Raw genomic sequence first — 18,078 nt, forward strand, 5'->3', positions numbered from 1 at the left:
ACTCTCAGCAAGAAGGCAAATAATAAGCACAACACAAAATGCTGAACCATTCTTTTAAAACATGTTTCAATACTTTGAATAAGGGTTTTAAGAACAGTAAAACGTGCTTAAAATGCCCTAAAAATCCTTCACTGAATGTCTCAGGTGCACACATCACAGATACATGACTATTCACCTCAATGTTCAAGTTAAAATCTTCCCATTCCAGTTGTATTCCAAATAGGGCTAACCATAATTAATAGTTACATTACCTAATTCACCCTCTGTGTGTGCGTTGCAGGTGTGGGCGTGGAAGGAGAACGTGTGGGAGAAGGAGAAGGGGACGCTTCTGGAGAGGTACACGGTGGAGCAGAGCAAATCGTCGGCTGAGGGCGGCGGCGTCCTCTCCACCCTCACCATCAACAACGTGATGGAATCAGACTTCCTGTCCAACTACAACTGCACTGCCTGGAACTCGTTCGGCCCCGGCACCATGATCATCACGCTGGAGGAGACTGGTACGTTGTGAAAACCATACAATGTCTTAGGTCATGCATTTTTGGAAAAGGAAAATGCTTTTGACTTTAGCTCAGGGGCAGATCCCAGGTGAGGGGCCATTGAGGAGTGACTCAAATCCGATTGGCCCCTGAAGTGCCCCTGTGCCCCTGACAATTTATTAAGAATTTTTGTCTTGTAAACAGTTTTGAAGAACACAGTGTGCCTGAACAAGGAACGACTTTCAAGATAGATTTAATTCTGCGCGGCTTTGGTCAAAGCTATAGAGTTATCAGTTCAACTTATTGAATCAGAATTGCCCCCCCTGTTAAAAATGTGGCCACCTTTTGGCCACTGATATAGCAAAATCCTAGATCCACCACTGCTTGAGCTCATAACATTGAAGAACATGCAAGGCTTCATATTACAGTTACAGTGTAGACTTGGGAACAATAGATGTTATAATAATTTGTTACCAGAAGCTCTAAAAAAGGCTGAAGAAATTTAAAAAATGTATGTTTTATGATTTTAATGATGATGAGTAATTTGTGTTTATAAGACTGTGGTTTTTCTCAAATAAAATCTCAGGCCATCTTCATGTCGACTGTTTCTCTCATCATCTCCTTCTCTCCCCTTCCTTTCAGAGGACGTCCCAGTGGGGATAATCGCTGGTGGGACGGTGGGCTCCACCATTTTCCTGTTCATCTGCCTGCTGGTCCTTGTTCTCATCTTCTACCGACAGCGTAAAGGCAGTGAGTCATAACCTCTACATCTAATATAACACATTAAAAATAATGTAAAGAATAATGCATTAATTTGTTTGGCACTTTTTAAAAGACACAGTTTCAATGTGCTTAATATGTTGTTTGAAATACACACATTTCAAAAAGAGCAATACATACAACGGAAAATCGAGAATAAACACAGACACATTAATTAAGCATGCAACCAAAATAAACTATTGTTTAAAATAGCAGAGTCTATACAGTCCAGAGCTTCCTATTTAAGCTTTAATATGTGGAATCGTTTGCTTAATATGTAAAGGGTCAATAAGAAAGATTTTGTTTTGAATTTATCACAAGTCTCTGAAGCTGAATTAGAGTATATGTAGGGAAAGGTAGGAACTTGCAACATTTGACCAAAATAAGGTTAAAAGATAGAATTAAAACAAAAGTATGTTATATTAGCATCAAGCATCTTATGGCACTGAATCATGTTACCGCAAACTTATGGAGGAGTCAGAAGTTTTTGGTTGAACAGCTGAGCAGGAGGAATCCTTCCTCTTGCCCTCAAAGTTGGTGGATTTAAAAACAGGTTGTGTGATTTGTGTGAATCAGCCGAGGTTGTGAATGACCCAAATTTTCTTTTGTATAGAACAAAGACAAGTTCCATTACAATAAGTGTCTGTTTCAAATCCAGAAATGTTCTGTTGCTCTAAAGATGACAAAACAAAAGTCCTTGTTTCTAAATCTTGTAAAGAAATGTCAGGATGGTTTATTTGTGTGGTTTTGTTATTGATGCTGCAGCTCTGGTTTCTGGTTTCTTTTTTGTTCTTTTAGTTTATCTGGATGATTGTGTCTCGTAAGCCTGATTTAGGCTGCGCACGTAAAGTGCATGACAAGTCGTAAAAAATCAATCAGTCAGGTTTTCAGAAGCCTTTTAAGATAAACCGCAGATCTGATGGAAAGACGGAGGCTGTTCCAAAGTATTCAAGCAACAAACCCAAAAGCACGTTCAGCTCTGGATTTTAAATAGGAACAGGGAACAGCATCTTGCCAGTTCATCAGACGGTTTTACGATCTGGTATAAACGTTCATCACAAGGCCTCTCTGCGTACCTACAACTTCCACCTCACCATATGGATATAGGTGCCCCCTCTGAACCTGCTCCCCCAGCTCGTGAAAACACGCCGGCCGGGGGTGCGCGTGTCCAGCTGCATTAAACCTTGCCGTGTTTTGCTTCTAGGTCGGCGCGGGGTCACGCTGGGTAAGCCCGACATCAAGGTGGAGACGATAAACAAGGAGACCCACAGCTTGGAGGAGGACTCCGGCAGCGTGTCCACGGCTTCGCGCATGGTCAAGGCCATGTACTCGGTGAGTGGCAGCAGCGGGATGAGTGTGTGTGTGTGTGTGTGTGTGTGTGTGTGTGTGCGTGTGCGTGTGTGTGTGTGTGTGTGTGTGTGTTTGGGCCGGACTCTGTTTATACAGCCTACAGTCGTAGGAAAAACCTCAGATTAACTCAGCCACCTCTCCCTGTGCTACACCTTCTGACTAAAAACCAACTCGATGCTTTCCCCTCTTTTTTTTAACACTTATAATTCCATTTTCTCCTCTCGTTACCTCCTTCCCTCTTTTCCTGTTTTGTTGCCACCTTCTCTCCTCCTTTTTTTCCTCCTCTTTTTCCATTTTTGTTTTGTTGTTTGACCGTTTAGTTTCTCCCCTCTGTGTCCTTCTCTCCCTCCAATCAGCCATTTAAAGACGACATAGAGCTCAAGTCCGACCTCCGCAGTGACACCCTGGACACCCGTCAGGAGTACGACTTAAAGGTGAGAAAACTCTCATTTCTGTTCATTCCCACAGGACACAGATGGTCTTGAAAACCTAAGGCTACGTTCTTCTCCAAACTAAAACGATCTCTGTCAACGCAAGCATTTTTTTTGCCTGCGTATTAGGTGTAATCCTCGTCCATACTCACACGGAATGTATTTGTCAGTGAGGACAGGAATTGTTTGATCGTGGGCCATTGAGACTGAGAAGGCTGAGCTTAAATGAGACGATCCGGTCATGAGAGGATTTCTGTGATCCGTGTCACCGGCTCGTCCAGCCCCTATTGCTCTTACCTAGCAACAGAGCTAAAATTACAACGTTTTTAATGCCCCTTGATCTTTTTCAACATATGTACTGTCACCAGTGCAACCAAGTCCGGGGCAAACACCAGGGAGCCATGCACAGCTCCACTAACTCCACCTATAGGGTTCATTTGGGGTCTTTTCATACATGTTTGAAGCGTGTGAAGTCATTTTTTTGTCAGTAGTGTTTGTGTGTGCACTGTTGCTTTTCCCTCAGGTTTTGGGATCATAAATAAGCTAAAAATTTGCATAAAATTAACCACTCAAAGTGATGAATCTGACTCGGGACAACAGTTCCTGTTCTCTCTCTATTCTCTTATTATCTGTTCCGACAATGATTCATAAGCGTTAAAACCTGTCAATGATCTGAATATCGATAATTTATTATGTAGGGCAGCAGGGCTCTACTTGAGCCAGGAAGGATCCACCCGTTGGAGCCTTCATTTCCAAAGGATGGAAGGATGCAATGGGAAATGAGACAGTCTAGTCATGGAACTGTCTTAAAATGTAGCCTCAGAAGGATGCAGACCCTGAATTGAGATAGCAGAGTTAAAACGTATTTGTATGGAAGGAGCTCAAAGCAACTTTCTTTCCTACTAAAAGAGCTAGAATGCAGTAAGAAAGGTGAAAATCACACGAAGGTAGAAAAACACGTGTCAAAGATACAGAACGCCGACATTAAATCAGACTGAAGTCACAGTGAGGTCTTGTGGAGTTCCTTTTTGACAAAGGTATCATTCTAATTATTATTATCATATCTCAAAGGTTTTGAAATACCCTAATCATGAGTGACACTGAGACTCAGAGTGACGCACTGTGCTGCAGGTTGACACTGAGAGCATCTGCCAGGCTGAAGAAAAAAACACTCAGAGGGGGACCACACTTACATTTTTTATGTTGAAACAAACCCTAATTCATAAATATATGATCCCAAATGAGTCCATCGATTGATATCATCACTGCCATAATAAAGGTGATCAATCACCCTCCAGTGGTGCTGTGAAGAAGTATGGATTTTTGTTTTTCGCGTGAAAAAATAATAAGTCTGCTGCAGTTCCACTACTATTTTCTAAAGGTGTAATGATTAAACCTAATGTTTTCTGGGAGATGACGTTTACTCTGATTATCAAAAATCCCATTTTCTATGTAATTATACAACCTTTATTTAGGGTCGTTGAGGTGTGACCCTCATTTACAATGATATGGAGTTAAATTACTGAGGCAGAAAAAGAGGAATAATCAATTTCCCAATATACCTAAATAAAAGACATCTAAGAAGGATAATGGATTAGAACAAATGACAAAACACGTCTTTTTTAACCTTAAAATGCGAAAAAATACGTTCATGTGAGATATTAAAGTTAAAATGACGAGGCTCAAACATTTAAAATAAAAATAAAGTTTCATAAGACACTTGTATCTGTAATTTATAAGGTTCAGGATCAAATTTCTAAAATGACCAAAGGGAAGAAGTGTACTTAATTTAAGGATGTGCTGTAATTTGTTACATGAGTCAGATCTCCTATCTTATTTTGAGGAGTGAACAATATGTGTTTGGTTCCTTATGAAACTGTAGCAGAACATAGTTAGTATATGCCAGGCGATGACTTTTCCTCCATATCGACACAATACTCCCTCAAACAGATGTTTTACTTTTCCTCATTCTACAGTTTGATGGGCTCTGGCTTTAGATGCTTTGTTTTCTCGGGCAGCGTGTTGTCAGCTGTGTCCAGCAGAAAGATATACCTTATAAAAAATGCTTTTGAGCCAGATTGTCATTTGGATTTATCAACAAAAACATCTAATGGGGACCTCACAGTGTCTTCAGCAGAGATGTGTTTCCTGTGCCGGTGGTCTCTTTGTCTTTGAATTTCTTCAAAACTGAGTGTTATTCGATATCTGTGAGAACAACAGAGTGGGATATTTAAGACAAAAACATTCTGCAGTGCGGTCAGCCGTTCTGTTCATTTCTGGTCTCTCCCTGCCCTTCGCTCTCAGGCCAACTGTGAGCCTCGCTTCTCTTATTACTTAAAAATTTGGCGCTATTGTTTCAAAGATATTTAAAGGCAGCACTTGTTAAAAAAAATTGAAAAATGAAAAAGAACAGAGGAAGTTCGGGCGCATTCTGCCCAGTCAGCTGGCATGAATCATTAATACGTTTTGACACCGCGGGGTTGCACTAAGGTGATGAATGTATTTTCACGCGTAAAGCTGCCAAATTCAGACATGAATCCACCCCAGGAGGTGGTTAGATCAGCCCGGCAACAGCCTCAGCCAGACTGCTTTTTTCTGCTTCCTGCTGCCTGAAGCCGCAAAGCAGTGAAGCAAAGTTGGTTGGGGGAGAAGTCTGGGTACGTGTGTGGCAAGGAGACGGTGGAATCATGTCAGAAAAATCTGCAAAGCAACATTGGAGCGTTCAGCAGGGGGTGCAGTGAGCGGAGAGAGCGTCTCCCCTCCACGACCCTGCGTGCTGGCAGGGATCCACTCGGCTGAAGAGGCCCCGGAGTTTAACGCTCACATTTTGATTTTAAGATTTTTCTTGTTAACTCGTTAAAAAATGTGAAAGTTGTGTGAATTCCATACAAAGCAAGTTTTGCATGTGCAGTTTTCTCCTGCTTGAAACGTGACACAACTAAAAAAAACTCTGAGTACATACCAAGACAGGTTTTTTTTTTTTTTTTCGAGCTTGCTTATGTTGGATCCTATTTCCAAAGGAAATTGAGGAGCTGCTCTCAGCCAGAAAAAAACTAAAACAGATGTAGATGTTGGTGCGACTGCCCTGTGAATAAGTCAATTAAAACAAGAAATCACTTCTACTTTATTCATTTCTGGGGCTTTCCCATTGTAAGGTCATTGGACAATGCTTTGGCCAACTTTCTGTTCGTCCAACATGAACTTACTGTTAGAATTAAACAGTCATGTGCATTCATTTCTTAATTTCTTAAAGCAATCTTCAAAGAAATTAGTGTATACAATACAGTGTATGTATTAACCATAAAGTGGTATCGAGAGAATAGGGACACAGCAGATATACAGTAGCTTTTTTTCCATATCATGCTTCCAGAACTTTCATCCAAATGCAGTCTTATAATTCTTCAGGAATATTTATTTAAAAGTCTATAGGTACGTGAGAGAAAAAAATCGTATTATTTATTCTAATCTGACGTTGTGCTCCGTGATGCCAGCCTGGATGGATTACTTGTGTAAAGTGTAACTGTGACACTAATCCGCTCGTACAGGGAGTGTCGCTGCTGTTGTTCAGAGCCAGAGTTTTCTCCGCAACTTCATTTGCATATATTTCTGAAAAAAGGAAACTCTGACCTCAAGCAGCTGAGTCACAAACAAGGCCAGAGCCAGAACACAGTCTTAATGAATCCAAACCTGGAAGCTGAGCAGCTCGAGGCATGCAGCTCACCCTGACCTCTGACCTTCTATAAGAGAAGATTTGTCCGTGGCAATCAGACGAGAGCATAACAATATAATGAACATACTTACATTATATTTATACACTGAATAAAAATGATTTTGACCATAAATCTCATTATAAAATCTTTGTTGTTTCTTTCTTTCTGTCTCCAGGACCCGACCAATGGCTACTACAACGTACGAGCTTCCACCCACGATGAAGGCCGCCCTGCGTCCCGCTCCACCCTGCACTACTCCGACTACCGCTCCCCTACAGGAACACCAGGGGGAGCTGCATCTATAAGCAGCAGTGCGGGCGGCTCAGGAGCCACGGCCAGCGGAGGAGCCCCCTGTCCCCCTGGACCCCTTACCTCCCCCGGCCGCCCCCAGGCCTGCTACGACCCCAGACCCCCCTCTAGACTGTCCCACATCAGCTACGCTCAGTTTAACACCTTCACCCGTGGGGGCCAGAGCCAGCAGCCCCCTGCCAACCCCGCCCCCCCAGCCAGCGACTTCCAAGGTGACTGCAGCCTCATGGACTCCACTTCCCAGCTGGCCTACGACAACTACGGTTACCCCTCGCATTACCAGACCTACCGTATGGGTTTCGCCCCCTCCAGCCTGGCCCCATTGGAGGCCGGCCCATCCTATGAGATGTACGGGGTGGGACCCAGCGTGGGGTCCCCTGGGGCCCCTGGGGTCTCTGGGGTCCCTGGGATCCCTGGGATTCCTGGCGTCCCTGGGATCCCTGGGGTTGGGGTGGGTCCCGGGGGCCCACCTCCCTCGGGATCAGAGACTGGACTCGGGAAGTACGGCAGCTCCACTCGCTTCTCCTACACCTCGCAACACTCTGACTACTCCCACAGCCGACACACACAGAGGATGCAGACTCACGTGTGAGACAGAGACGCAGAACCACCTCACAGTCTTAGCTGAGCATGAGGAAGCATCGTATAAATAGCGCCACACCTAGAAACACACACGATCACAGATTTACATGCACATTTTCACACGCCAAACACATCCTACTGAACGCATACACGATTACAGGACACAAAAATATAACATCACACACACACCCATGCACAGTCAGAAGACCATGCCCATGAGACAGGGAGGGTACGAGAAACGCAGAGGAACAGAGAGGGAAAAAAAGAGACGAGTGGGGGAGAGGGAGCTTTAGTGAGACAGGGAAGGGAAATTCCACGCAATTTTGAATTCCCTCACTCCCGATGTGTTTGTATATCTGAGCTCTGAAAGAGCGGACGGCGCAAGTCACAATCAAGACTGGGAACAAGAGCGAGAACCAGAGAGAAGAGGAGGAGAGATCACAGATCTTTGGAGCTCATAGCCTTCTCTATGAATCGACTTTGTAAATGATGAGAGTGAACGTCTTAAGGCAAACTGTGGCAAAAGATGGTTTGGGAAAAACCTCAAACAGTGGAAGTCATTTCTGGCCGCCTTTTTTTTTTTTGCTGGTTGTCTTATTCAACAATCATAGAGCACATATATAGAGTATCCCAGAATGCCCTTCTGTACAGTGGTACATGCCACCATGCCTGTTGGAGGCAGCGTGGAGGAGTGTATTGGGGCAGGGGTTGGGGGTTGGGGTCATCATTTTGCACTTCATCTACAGTATTCGTGCTTGGACGTCCCTTATCTATATCTGTGTAATGTCCTCTTTTTATTTGCACACCAGACTAGAGCTTTGTATTCTATTTTTTAACATTACAGAATTATTTTTGTCAATGTAAAACATGTAATGTGTATGTATGGACCAAAAGTTTGAACGGGAGTGCACATACCTCGGGCAATTTCCCCGAGGGAAACCCACTGAGACAGAGTAAAGAGTCGTGCCAACAACAGAGCCTGAAATCAGGCATCAGAAAGGTTTATCAGTGTCTGAACGAAACCTAGTGCCAAGTGTTGATGTTTTTCTTCACCTTAGACCGTGTATATGCAGTAGAAGCTCCTTCTATCGGCAAGTGTCGCTTTACACGCCAGGCTCGGGGGCCTTGAGTCATTCCCAGACGTTTTCGTCGGCTGGAGCCTTTTTTCTTTTCCCTCGGAGCTCTTAACTACAAGCCTGGTGCGGCCTGAAGAGAAAAACACAGATGTTGGGTTGAGAACTGAGTGGCCTTATAGGGGAACGTGTCATACATTTCCATTTTGAATCATTCCTCATTGTGTGTCTGCCAAATAAACAGCCGGAGGAGAATGTGTATGGAGAGGTTCATTGAAGGCTTGTCTACAATATTGACATATAGTGGTGTATGAGAGTGAGCGTGTGTGCGAGCGTGTGAGAGAGAGAGAAACCAAGAGAGACCAAGAGAGACCAAGAGGGAGAGTGTGTGGGCGTTGGCGCGCACACATCGATTTGTACAGTGTGTTTGTATAGACGCGTGAATGACCGTGTGTGTGGGACGGATTCTGTAAACATGCAGTGCCCGACTTGTGTGTGTGAGCGCGCGGCTGTTGTATGCATGTCAGTGTGTATACAGTATGTGTGTGTGCGTGTGTGTTTCTGTATATGTCCATATCATTTCGCTCACAATCCTGTTACAGTACTTTTATACCTCTGGTAGGACTGTATCCTGTATTATTGTGTCTTTGAATTTAGAAAAATCCAATGTTTATCTTATTGTACTGTTCTTCGTAGCAGAGAAAACTGTTCAACAGATGTACAACGAACGTTAAACTCTCATTTTTTAATTTCATTATCTTCAATATTTTTTAAAAATGGTATGTAATTATTTTTCCACAGTATTACATAAATAAAAGCACTGTTTTTTATAAAATGCAGAATTTGTCGTCTTTAATCAGATTGGTACTGGAGGCCAAATAAAGGATGGATTTCTGTTTTAAACCTGTTTTATATTCATACACACTTATTGAATTGTATATGTTATATATCATTTATTTTATACTATTGAATTATATTATTTTTAAATATACCTTTAATATCATACATTTTATGTATTCACAGCAAATGCTACAAATACCATTCATTTTAAATATGACAGGTGCAGGGATTTGGTATTTATTCTGTCACTAAAATACTAATATAAGAAATAATAAAAAATCATCACTTTTTTTTTCTCTCTTAGTAAATGTTATGCAAGGTTTGACGTTTATTCTATATTCATCCTATATTCATTTTAAGGAGAGACAAAGCTGTTATATTATTTATTATTAGTATTTCTAAAGCATGTGACATAAACAGAGGTTTCCAGGGATATGAAAAATAATAAATCAAAGCATAGTTTAAAAAACAATTGTCAAGCGAAATAAAAGGTGAAGACATCAATCAAGGTAAGAAAAATAAAACTACTAAAATCTAGATGTATCAAAAAATAAGATGAGGAGAAACATAATACGAATAAAACAAATACAAATCGGTAAAATAACAAAATGAAAATATAACAAAATTTAATGATGATACAGTCTTGTTTAAAGACGTATAAATGAAATAAAAAAGTTTTCAGTTCAGTTTTGTACATGGTAAGGGGGTGATTCCTGCCGGTAGGTGACAGCCACACACCTCATGCGCCTCTGAAACAAGGAAAGAAGAAACTCCTCTACGTCATTGGCCAGAGGTTGCATGAGAGGTTGTCTAACAGCCAAGATGGCGGCCACAATGTTGAGGTCGCTCTCTAAACTAGGACGTCCTTCAACCAAAGTATTATTAAATAACAATTTGCTCAGTCCTAGCTGTGCTGTTCTGCAAAACCGGTAAGTTAACAAACCTACAAATAACCATACGCGTCGCTTTGTGTGCAGCAGGAGGCGGAGTCCCCACAATAACATGTTAGCATAATGCTAATTATGCCGACTTCAGGGTAGCACGATAGTCGTCTACTATTCATTGTACTATGTTTTTAAATGGGAAAAAGGTTGTACGAGACACGCACATTGTAATAACGGGTATGTCTTCCAAGTTGACAAGTCGCTTAGGCTGCAGTGCTATGCTAGCCTTCATGCTAGGTAGGCTGGGGCTGTTAGCCTTCTCATTGTTAGCCGACGTGTGTCAGTGTTGACCACAGACTCGGTGCATCCTCTGGACTCAGACTAAGGTCGGAGGATTTGATCAGACTGTTAAACAACACTGATCATGTTCCGCTAACGAGACTGTGGATTACGTCGCAGTGCAGTTGACCGATGTGGGAGACTAAGCTGCTATCGTGCTAGCTAACCAGAGGACCTGTTGTGTAAATTGCTCATAAACGAGAGAGCTTGTATATTGAAATCAATTTGTGTTTTGTTTCTGGTGGGTTTGCTCCTTTAGTGCAGCACGTACAGCAGTATACAGGGTTATTATTGACTCGAGGCCCTATATACCTATTTGTTATATTGAGGAGATATATCATCGTGCTTATATCATACAATACCTCTTAATACTGTTCATATTCCATATATATTTGTTACTGTACATATCTCATTTATTTATATATTCCACTTTAAATATGCACAATACGCTTTTTGCACTTCTGGTTAGATGCTAAACTGCATTTCGTTGTATAAGTACTTGTACTGTGCAATAAAGTCGAATCTGATCTAAAAAAAATCGAATTTCTTCATGGTTCCATCATCAGTTAGACCTGAGAGTAAGTCCCAGATCCTCATCGCTTCCAAACGACAGCCTCAATAGAATAATAAGCAACATGCAGGCACTTTGATTATTCGTGTATTTCTACTGAGCTCTGTTGATCTACTCTGCAAAACTGACGATTCCCAGCACATCTTCCCCTCGTAGTAAGAATATGTTTTTCCATGTTTTTCACAGGCAGAAACAATGGCAGCCAGATGTGGAGTGGACGGAGCAGTTTGCTGGGGCAGTGATGTACCCCACTGCCCTCAATGAGAAGTGGACCCCGCCCCCATGGAATGGTACCATCATCCCTCTTTACATACAGTCTATGCATCATCCACATGCACAGTGACACTTTTCAGGCCAGGGATTGAGCTCCACTTACTATTCATTTAACAATAAGCTGTGATATACTTAAGTCAAATGGAAATGTAAAATGTTTCATTGACAAATGTGTGTGAAAGTTTACGCGTTAATAGATTTGTGAATTAACATATTATTGTTCATAATTACACTTGATTCATACCTGATTCAGTATTTTTAACATTTTCTGTGGCTCTATGGGTACAAGTTTGATGGAAGTAATGCAACAGGCTGAAATTGTCTTTTATTCCAATGTCATGGACACAGCTCAGTTGCATAGCTAAATCAAATCTGTTTTTTCATACTTTAAAGGTTAAATATTTCACATCGTGTCCTTTTTATTTCTCTCAGATGAGGATCCTCCTGCAGAGAAGGAAGTCGGCAACCTGACCATCAACTTTGGCCCCCAGCATCCTGCCGCTCACGGTGTGCTGCGTCTGGTGATGGAGCTCAGCGGAGAGTCGGTCAAGAAATGTGACCCACACATTGGCCTGCTTCACCGTGGCACAGAGAAGCTCATAGAGTACAAGACCTATCTGCAGGTATTACACCAGTGACAATGTCTCTAAATACTGTGTTTCTGTATTTTCTTACTCGTATCTATTTCTCAAACGTTGTCACTAAAGAGGACTATAATACCTCTCTGATAACCACCTGACGCAGCCTTTAACCAAAATCTTGCGCAATGAAAATGACCAGCAGAAGTGTTTCAAGATGATTTAAAAATACCCTTTATCCTGTCATGTGTTACTTAATTCTTAGAAGTCCTGCTTCAGTTCCTCTTTTCTGTGTGGTTCAGGCTCTGCCTTACTTTGACCGTCTGGACTATGTTTCCATGATGTGTAACGAGGAGGCCTACTCTCTGGCTGTGGAGAAGCTGCTCAACATCCAAGCTCCACCCCGTGCCCAGTGGATCAGAGGTACAGACCAGAAACAGTCTGAGTGTGTGCAGATTCTTCAGAGGATTCAAATGTTAAATCCAATGATTTAAAACCATAAAATACCTTGATTTAATCAATTACCTTTTTCTTTGATGTGAAAATCCTATTTGGCACTATTTTCTAATTTATTTGGTCTGCGAATTTGAAAGTGGCAAAAGAAAAATCCCCATTTAAATTTCCCAAGATGCAAGTCGACATAGAACCAGTAGATATTTACCAGAGAGAAAACTAATAAAACCGGTACATTTTCACATTTGAGAAGATGGAGCCGATGAATTGTTTTCACGTTTGCTTGAAAAATGACTTACAACTATTTGTTAATAGTGAAAATCAGTGCCCAGTTATTGTTTATCCATCAACAAATTAAATAATTGACCACTGTTTGAGCTCTTAATGTCTCTGTGTTCTATGTTGTGTTATAAGTGCTGTACGGAGAGATGACCCGCATCCTGAACCACATCATGGCCATCACCACTCACGCTCTGGACATTGGTGCCATGACCCCCTTCTTCTGGCTGTTCGAGGAGAGGGAGAAGGTCAGGATTTCTGCTGCTCAATGCTTTGTCGCAGTATTTATCACAGGATCACTCTGTTTGATATCGTTTTTTTAAAAGTTAACATGGGGCTGTTTTCAGACCTGCATATTCTCTAAATAATTATATAAATATGTTGGTATATGACAGTGGTAGTTATTGAACAATGCTGTTGGATAATAGTTTCCTGACTGTGCGCTTCTCAACAAAATGTTTGAGTAAATCAAACCAACACAAGTAAACTTCAAGGACTGCACAGGTCCTAACTGCTGATTAATGTTGGAGTTTATTGCTTAAGTATTTAACTGTATATTGCCTGAATTCTTCTTATTGACTCTTGTTTCCTCTCAGATGTTTGAGTTCTATGAGCGAGTGTCTGGAGCCAGAATGCACGCTGCATACATCAGACCTGGTGGTGTTCATCAGGTAGGAGAAATAACCTCATCAGTTTCTGTTTGTGACTGGTTTGTCTTCATCCTCAGAGCTGATGATGAGTCTGTGATATCCAAGTCAATAAACCATGATATTTAAATGTATAAAATACAAAAATAGAAACGTGAACAAAATATTTCTCAAAAGTCCACGTTGTTAGAACCACTAGAGTCACTCTCTGGCGCCTCCAAGTGTTATCGAAATGTGTTTTACTACATGTTGTGAAACCCGATGACATCATTGTAAGCCCACAATGTGATGAGGTAGAAGAAAGAGATCATTGCTTCCTGCAAAAAGAAGTGTTCTAACTATTACTGTTTATATTTTTGATCAGTTTTAACACGATCATGCAAACTCTTTTCAGAGGGTTGAAAAAATAATCTGTTTAGGAAAGTTGTGTTTTGTTTAAACGGCTGCAAAGATAGGACTGGTAAAATATACAGTCTTGCAATGAAAGAACATTCTGAGCTACCCTGCGATGAACTGATTATTCTTAATAATCCTGCAGTTAGAAGGACGTACCAAGTACATGACGAATGTAGATCACCTCCTTGAACTATCTTGCATCATCCATGAATTATTAATGGTCTTAAATGTGTTCCAGGATTTGCCCCTGGGTCTGATGGACGACATCTACGAGTGGTGCAAGAATTTCTCCATAAGAATCGATGAGGTGGAAGAGGTGAGTGACTGTTCTTCATCTCTCGCAAGCTCAGATAAACAATTAAGCCCAGTAAGGATGTAGTGGAGAAAGTTGCAGTAAATAATTGCGTCTGGCGGTTTTCCTCCTTGCAGATGTTGACCAACAATCGTATCTGGAAGAACCGTACTGTTGACATTGGGGTGGTTACTGCCGAGGAAGCCCTCAACTACGGCTTCAGGTAACCCTTCTGATCAGTGTGGTCACTTGACTTTTATGACATTCTCAAATCTCTGGGTGATTGATTGAAATGTAACACATTTAGAGCCATTACAAATGTGAGTAAAACTTGGAAACCAATACAAGCTCTGATATTCATCCCCTTCCTCATTGTTTCTCCACCAGTGGAGTGATGCTGCGAGGGTCGGGCATCAAGTGGGACCTGAGGAAGTCTCAGCCTTACGACAAGTATGACGAGGTGGAGTTTGACGTACCCATCGGGAGCAAAGGAGATTGTTATGACAGGTATGAAGATTTACTAATAGCCATTGTTTTATTTTATTTTTTCTGCCCAATTTTGTTTCTGTATCCATGTTGGAAGTTGTCACTGACTGGTTTAGTATCAGTCAGAATCTTGTTCGTTAATTGAGTAAGGAAATTTGTTTTCTATCATCAAATACAACTAAGCGTTAATCATGTATTTTGAAAATGGATATATGCAGTCCTTGGCTGGTGGGAGCTGCTTTAATATGATAAACCTGTTCATTCTGGCATTTCACAGACAACAGCCATCCTTTATTGATTTATCATGTAGAAATCATCTGTTAAACATTAAACATTCTAAGCTATCTTCATACATTTAAATTCCAATGGTTTCTGCAGAAGTATTTTATAAATCTTCATTAAACCAACATATTTAATTTGACATTAAGTATGCAACCTCATTAATACAGTTAACATTCAGTGTAGCTGTGAGTCTATTAGAAAGGCTTGTGTTACATTACTGGCCGACCATGTGTGATTAAATCATTGTTCATATGTAAACACAGCTGTTGGTGTGAGCGCACTGCCGCTGGTTGACTATTTTCATTGTGGCACAACAAGCAGTGTTTCTCATCACAATATCTAAAAACTGAATGTAAGGGAGCTGTTGGTGTAGAACACGACACATTAATCAATTGTATGATATCCAGACAAAATTAAAGAAATGACCGTCTGGTTTGTGAGGACGGATTTTGCGCTCCTCACCAGTGACCTTCTCAGAATGACTAATGACACATGATGAGTTGTGGTGGATTTTCCTATCTGCAGGATTAACGGCATCTATAAAGTAGCTTCGACTGCTTTCTGTGTGTTTTCCAGGTATCTGTGCAGAGTGGAGGAGATGAGGCAGTCCCTCAGGATCATGCACCAGGCGCTCAACATGATGCCAGAAGGAGAGATTAAGGTGGATGACGCCAAGGTGGCTCCACCCAAGAGGTCTGAGATGAAGGTGAGTGCTGCTTCATTCTGCGAGATTCCTTTTTCTGTTTTTTTTTTAACTGCCTGAGGCCATTTAATCTTGAAATGTTGGCACCTTTTTCATTTCTGGGTTTTCCCCTGCGCTTCAACTGTCCTCTGTGTTAATTAAATATCACTGGTGTCTCTAATTTGTCTTCGCACTACCCTCTTTACAGAATTAGGACACTTCTACTAAAAAATCCACTTTAATTTGGATGCTCTTGAGGCAGAAGATCACCTCTAGTTCACCTTACTGTTATAATTTTACATTTCAGTCAACAGAGAGTCAACTTCCATGAGCTTCGGTGTGCAGCCTTCACAAGGGACTTAACATGTCTTGTGTGCTTCTTGTCCTAGACGTCCATGGAGTCTCTGATCCATCACTTTAAGCTGTACACAGAGGGCTACCAGGTCCCCCCAGGGTCCACATACACAGCTGTGGAGGCACCAAAGGTAACAACACTCACAATGCACTGAACTCCGGATACTCTCCTGAAATTATCCACATGGGCTGCATGTGATAATGCAAATGTCTGAGTCAGTCGCTGCAGACTTTCTGTGGAGTTTCTCCTGCCAAAAACTGTGGATAATGTCTGAATGAGCAAAAGAATACAGCAGGAGATTAACCAGAGGATTCACTGTGGGCTAGTGGGCCCATTAAGGATGTTTCTAACACGTGACTGGCAAAACTGGAATAAAAGAATACATCTGAGGATGAAAAAGAGAAGCCATACATGTGGAAGTCATCGTCAAAGATCTTAACATGGAATGCTCTTTTGGTAAGGCGGGCTAATGCTGGTGTTGATGTGCTGTCAACAGAAACAACAAATGAATACGTTACATCCTGAGTTTCTTCTGTTATGAATGCGTCTGACTGGAGAATCTCCTGCTGCATTCTTCATGTTCGACAAGCAAACTAGACTAAATCCAGACCAAATGTTGCGTACTTTTTTGCATTTCATGTCTGTAAATGATTATAATGTAAACATTTTACAACTTCTGTTTAAGATTACACATTTTGCAATAACTCAATAAACTGCAGATGTTCAAATAGACTCCCAATAGATCAAGTGTCCTCTATTTAACACAACAAACAAAAACAGTGTCTCAGTGTCTGATTGTAGATCCTCAGTATACAGAAGGACTTTTGAGCCTTAATTAATTGGGAAGCCTTTGTGGGCCTCTTGGGATTATTGTGATGTAATATGCTGACTATTGTGTATTTGTGTGTGTGTGTGTCTCTTGCAGGGAGAGTTTGGTGTTTACCTGGTGTCGGATGGCTCCAGCAGACCCTATCGCTGCAAGATCAAAGCTCCTGGATTCGCTCACTTGGTGCGCTCTTAAAAACTTAATAAGACAGCGTGAAATATTAAACACAGCCGGCATCAATTATTCAGCACGTTTAACATCTTGTCCTAAAGGCTACTTTTAGTTCATTAAGTACGTTTAATATAGCACTATACAACCATTTCTAAAAGCACACAGACCCAACCCCCTCTTTGCCTCCTTCCTGCCCGTCCTCTTAGCTCATTGGTACATGAACTGCTGTTCCACGCAGTCATTAGAATTTTGGTCTTCAAGGCTAAAATGTCTTTAAAGTTGCATAAACAAACTATTAGAGTAGTTAGTGCATTAACTTCAGGCTATAATCTCATGAATAATGCATACTCACTTTCATATGAGCTCATCTGGCCTGAATAGTGGTGCTTGTCCTCATTGCTACTGAGTGTTAATACATGGTTTCTTCCTTGCAGGCGGGACTGGATAAAATGGCCCAAGGACACATGCTAGCTGATGTGGTCGCCATTATTGGTAAGATGGTGTCAAAGTGATTTTTAAAAAGTACACGGTTTATGCTTCAGGAAGACAAACAGCTACTACATCTGCAGAAAGTCACATTTGTATGTTGCTGAATTGTACTGAGTCCTTTGCTCTCCCTCCTCCAGGTACACAGGACATAGTGTTTGGCGAAGTGGACCGCTAACGTGACGCTGCTAATGGGCTGCTCACCTGAAGAGAATTCATTCTGCCCTTCGCACATCTGTTAGTCAGGTTCTCTTCCTGTTCACTATTCGCTGTAGTGAGACTTTCGACAGGTGACTCTGCTCATTATCGTTGATGTACAATGTCCAAATTAACCTAATAAATATTTTATGACCAGACCAGTAAAGCGATGGAACCCTTTTATTTTCATTATTTTTTCTTTTTTTTCAAATGCTCCATTTCCTCGAGTTGTTTGATAACATGAGAGAAAAAAGTGTGAAGATGGCAGCGAATTCTCAGCGATGTGTCCTTCCTCTGGCTTGATGGTGGAGGGGGAGTGGTCTGATGAGACCGAGACAAGTGGACTTCAG

At 41.5% G+C, this 18,078-nt stretch overlaps 2 protein-coding genes across 2 annotated transcripts in view; both read left to right on the forward strand.

Annotated features, from left to right (window-relative positions):
* Nucleotides 1-8,281, forward strand: part of kirrel1a (kirre like nephrin family adhesion molecule 1a) — a 32,217-nt gene extending 23,936 nt beyond the window's left edge. Inside the window, exons 11-15 of the mRNA XM_061066116.1 lie at nt 281-497; nt 1,119-1,226; nt 2,440-2,567; nt 2,942-3,019; nt 6,902-8,281. Of these exons, the coding sequence (XP_060922099.1) occupies nt 281-497; nt 1,119-1,226; nt 2,440-2,567; nt 2,942-3,019; nt 6,902-7,627 (1,257 nt within the window). The 3' untranslated portion in view covers nt 7,628-8,281. The remainder of the gene's footprint in view (nt 1-280; nt 498-1,118; nt 1,227-2,439; nt 2,568-2,941; nt 3,020-6,901) is intronic.
* Nucleotides 8,282-10,328: 2,047 nt separating this feature from the next.
* On the forward strand, nt 10,329-17,894 carry ndufs2 (NADH:ubiquinone oxidoreductase core subunit S2). The gene is made up of 14 exons (XM_061095911.1): nt 10,329-10,459; nt 11,511-11,614; nt 12,030-12,220; nt 12,478-12,598; nt 13,043-13,155; nt 13,504-13,578; nt 14,189-14,266; nt 14,380-14,465; nt 14,630-14,749; nt 15,587-15,716; nt 16,082-16,177; nt 16,973-17,056; nt 17,479-17,536; nt 17,671-17,894. The coding sequence occupies exons 1-14, from the start codon at nt 10,329-10,331 to the stop codon at nt 17,706-17,708; spliced, it is 1,425 nt and encodes a 474-aa protein (XP_060951894.1). The 3' UTR covers nt 17,709-17,894.
* Nucleotides 17,895-18,078: the final 184 nt, after the last annotated feature.

Source organism: Limanda limanda, chromosome 22 (genome assembly GCF_963576545.1).
Source record: "Limanda limanda chromosome 22, fLimLim1.1, whole genome shotgun sequence".
NCBI classification, from domain to species: Eukaryota; Metazoa; Chordata; class Actinopteri; order Pleuronectiformes; family Pleuronectidae; genus Limanda; species Limanda limanda.

Coding starts and splice junctions, on each gene's coding strand:
- ndufs2 (XM_061095911.1), top strand. CDS start 10,329: ATGAGAGGTTGTCTAACAGCCAAGATGGCGGCCACAATGTTGAGGTCG. Junction 13,579..14,188: donor GACCTGGTGGTGTTCATCAG/GTAGGAGAAATA, acceptor AATGTGTTCCAG/GATTTGCCCCTGGGTCTGAT. Junction 16,178..16,972: donor CAGCTGTGGAGGCACCAAAG/GTAACAACACTC, acceptor TGTCTCTTGCAG/GGAGAGTTTGGTGTTTACCT.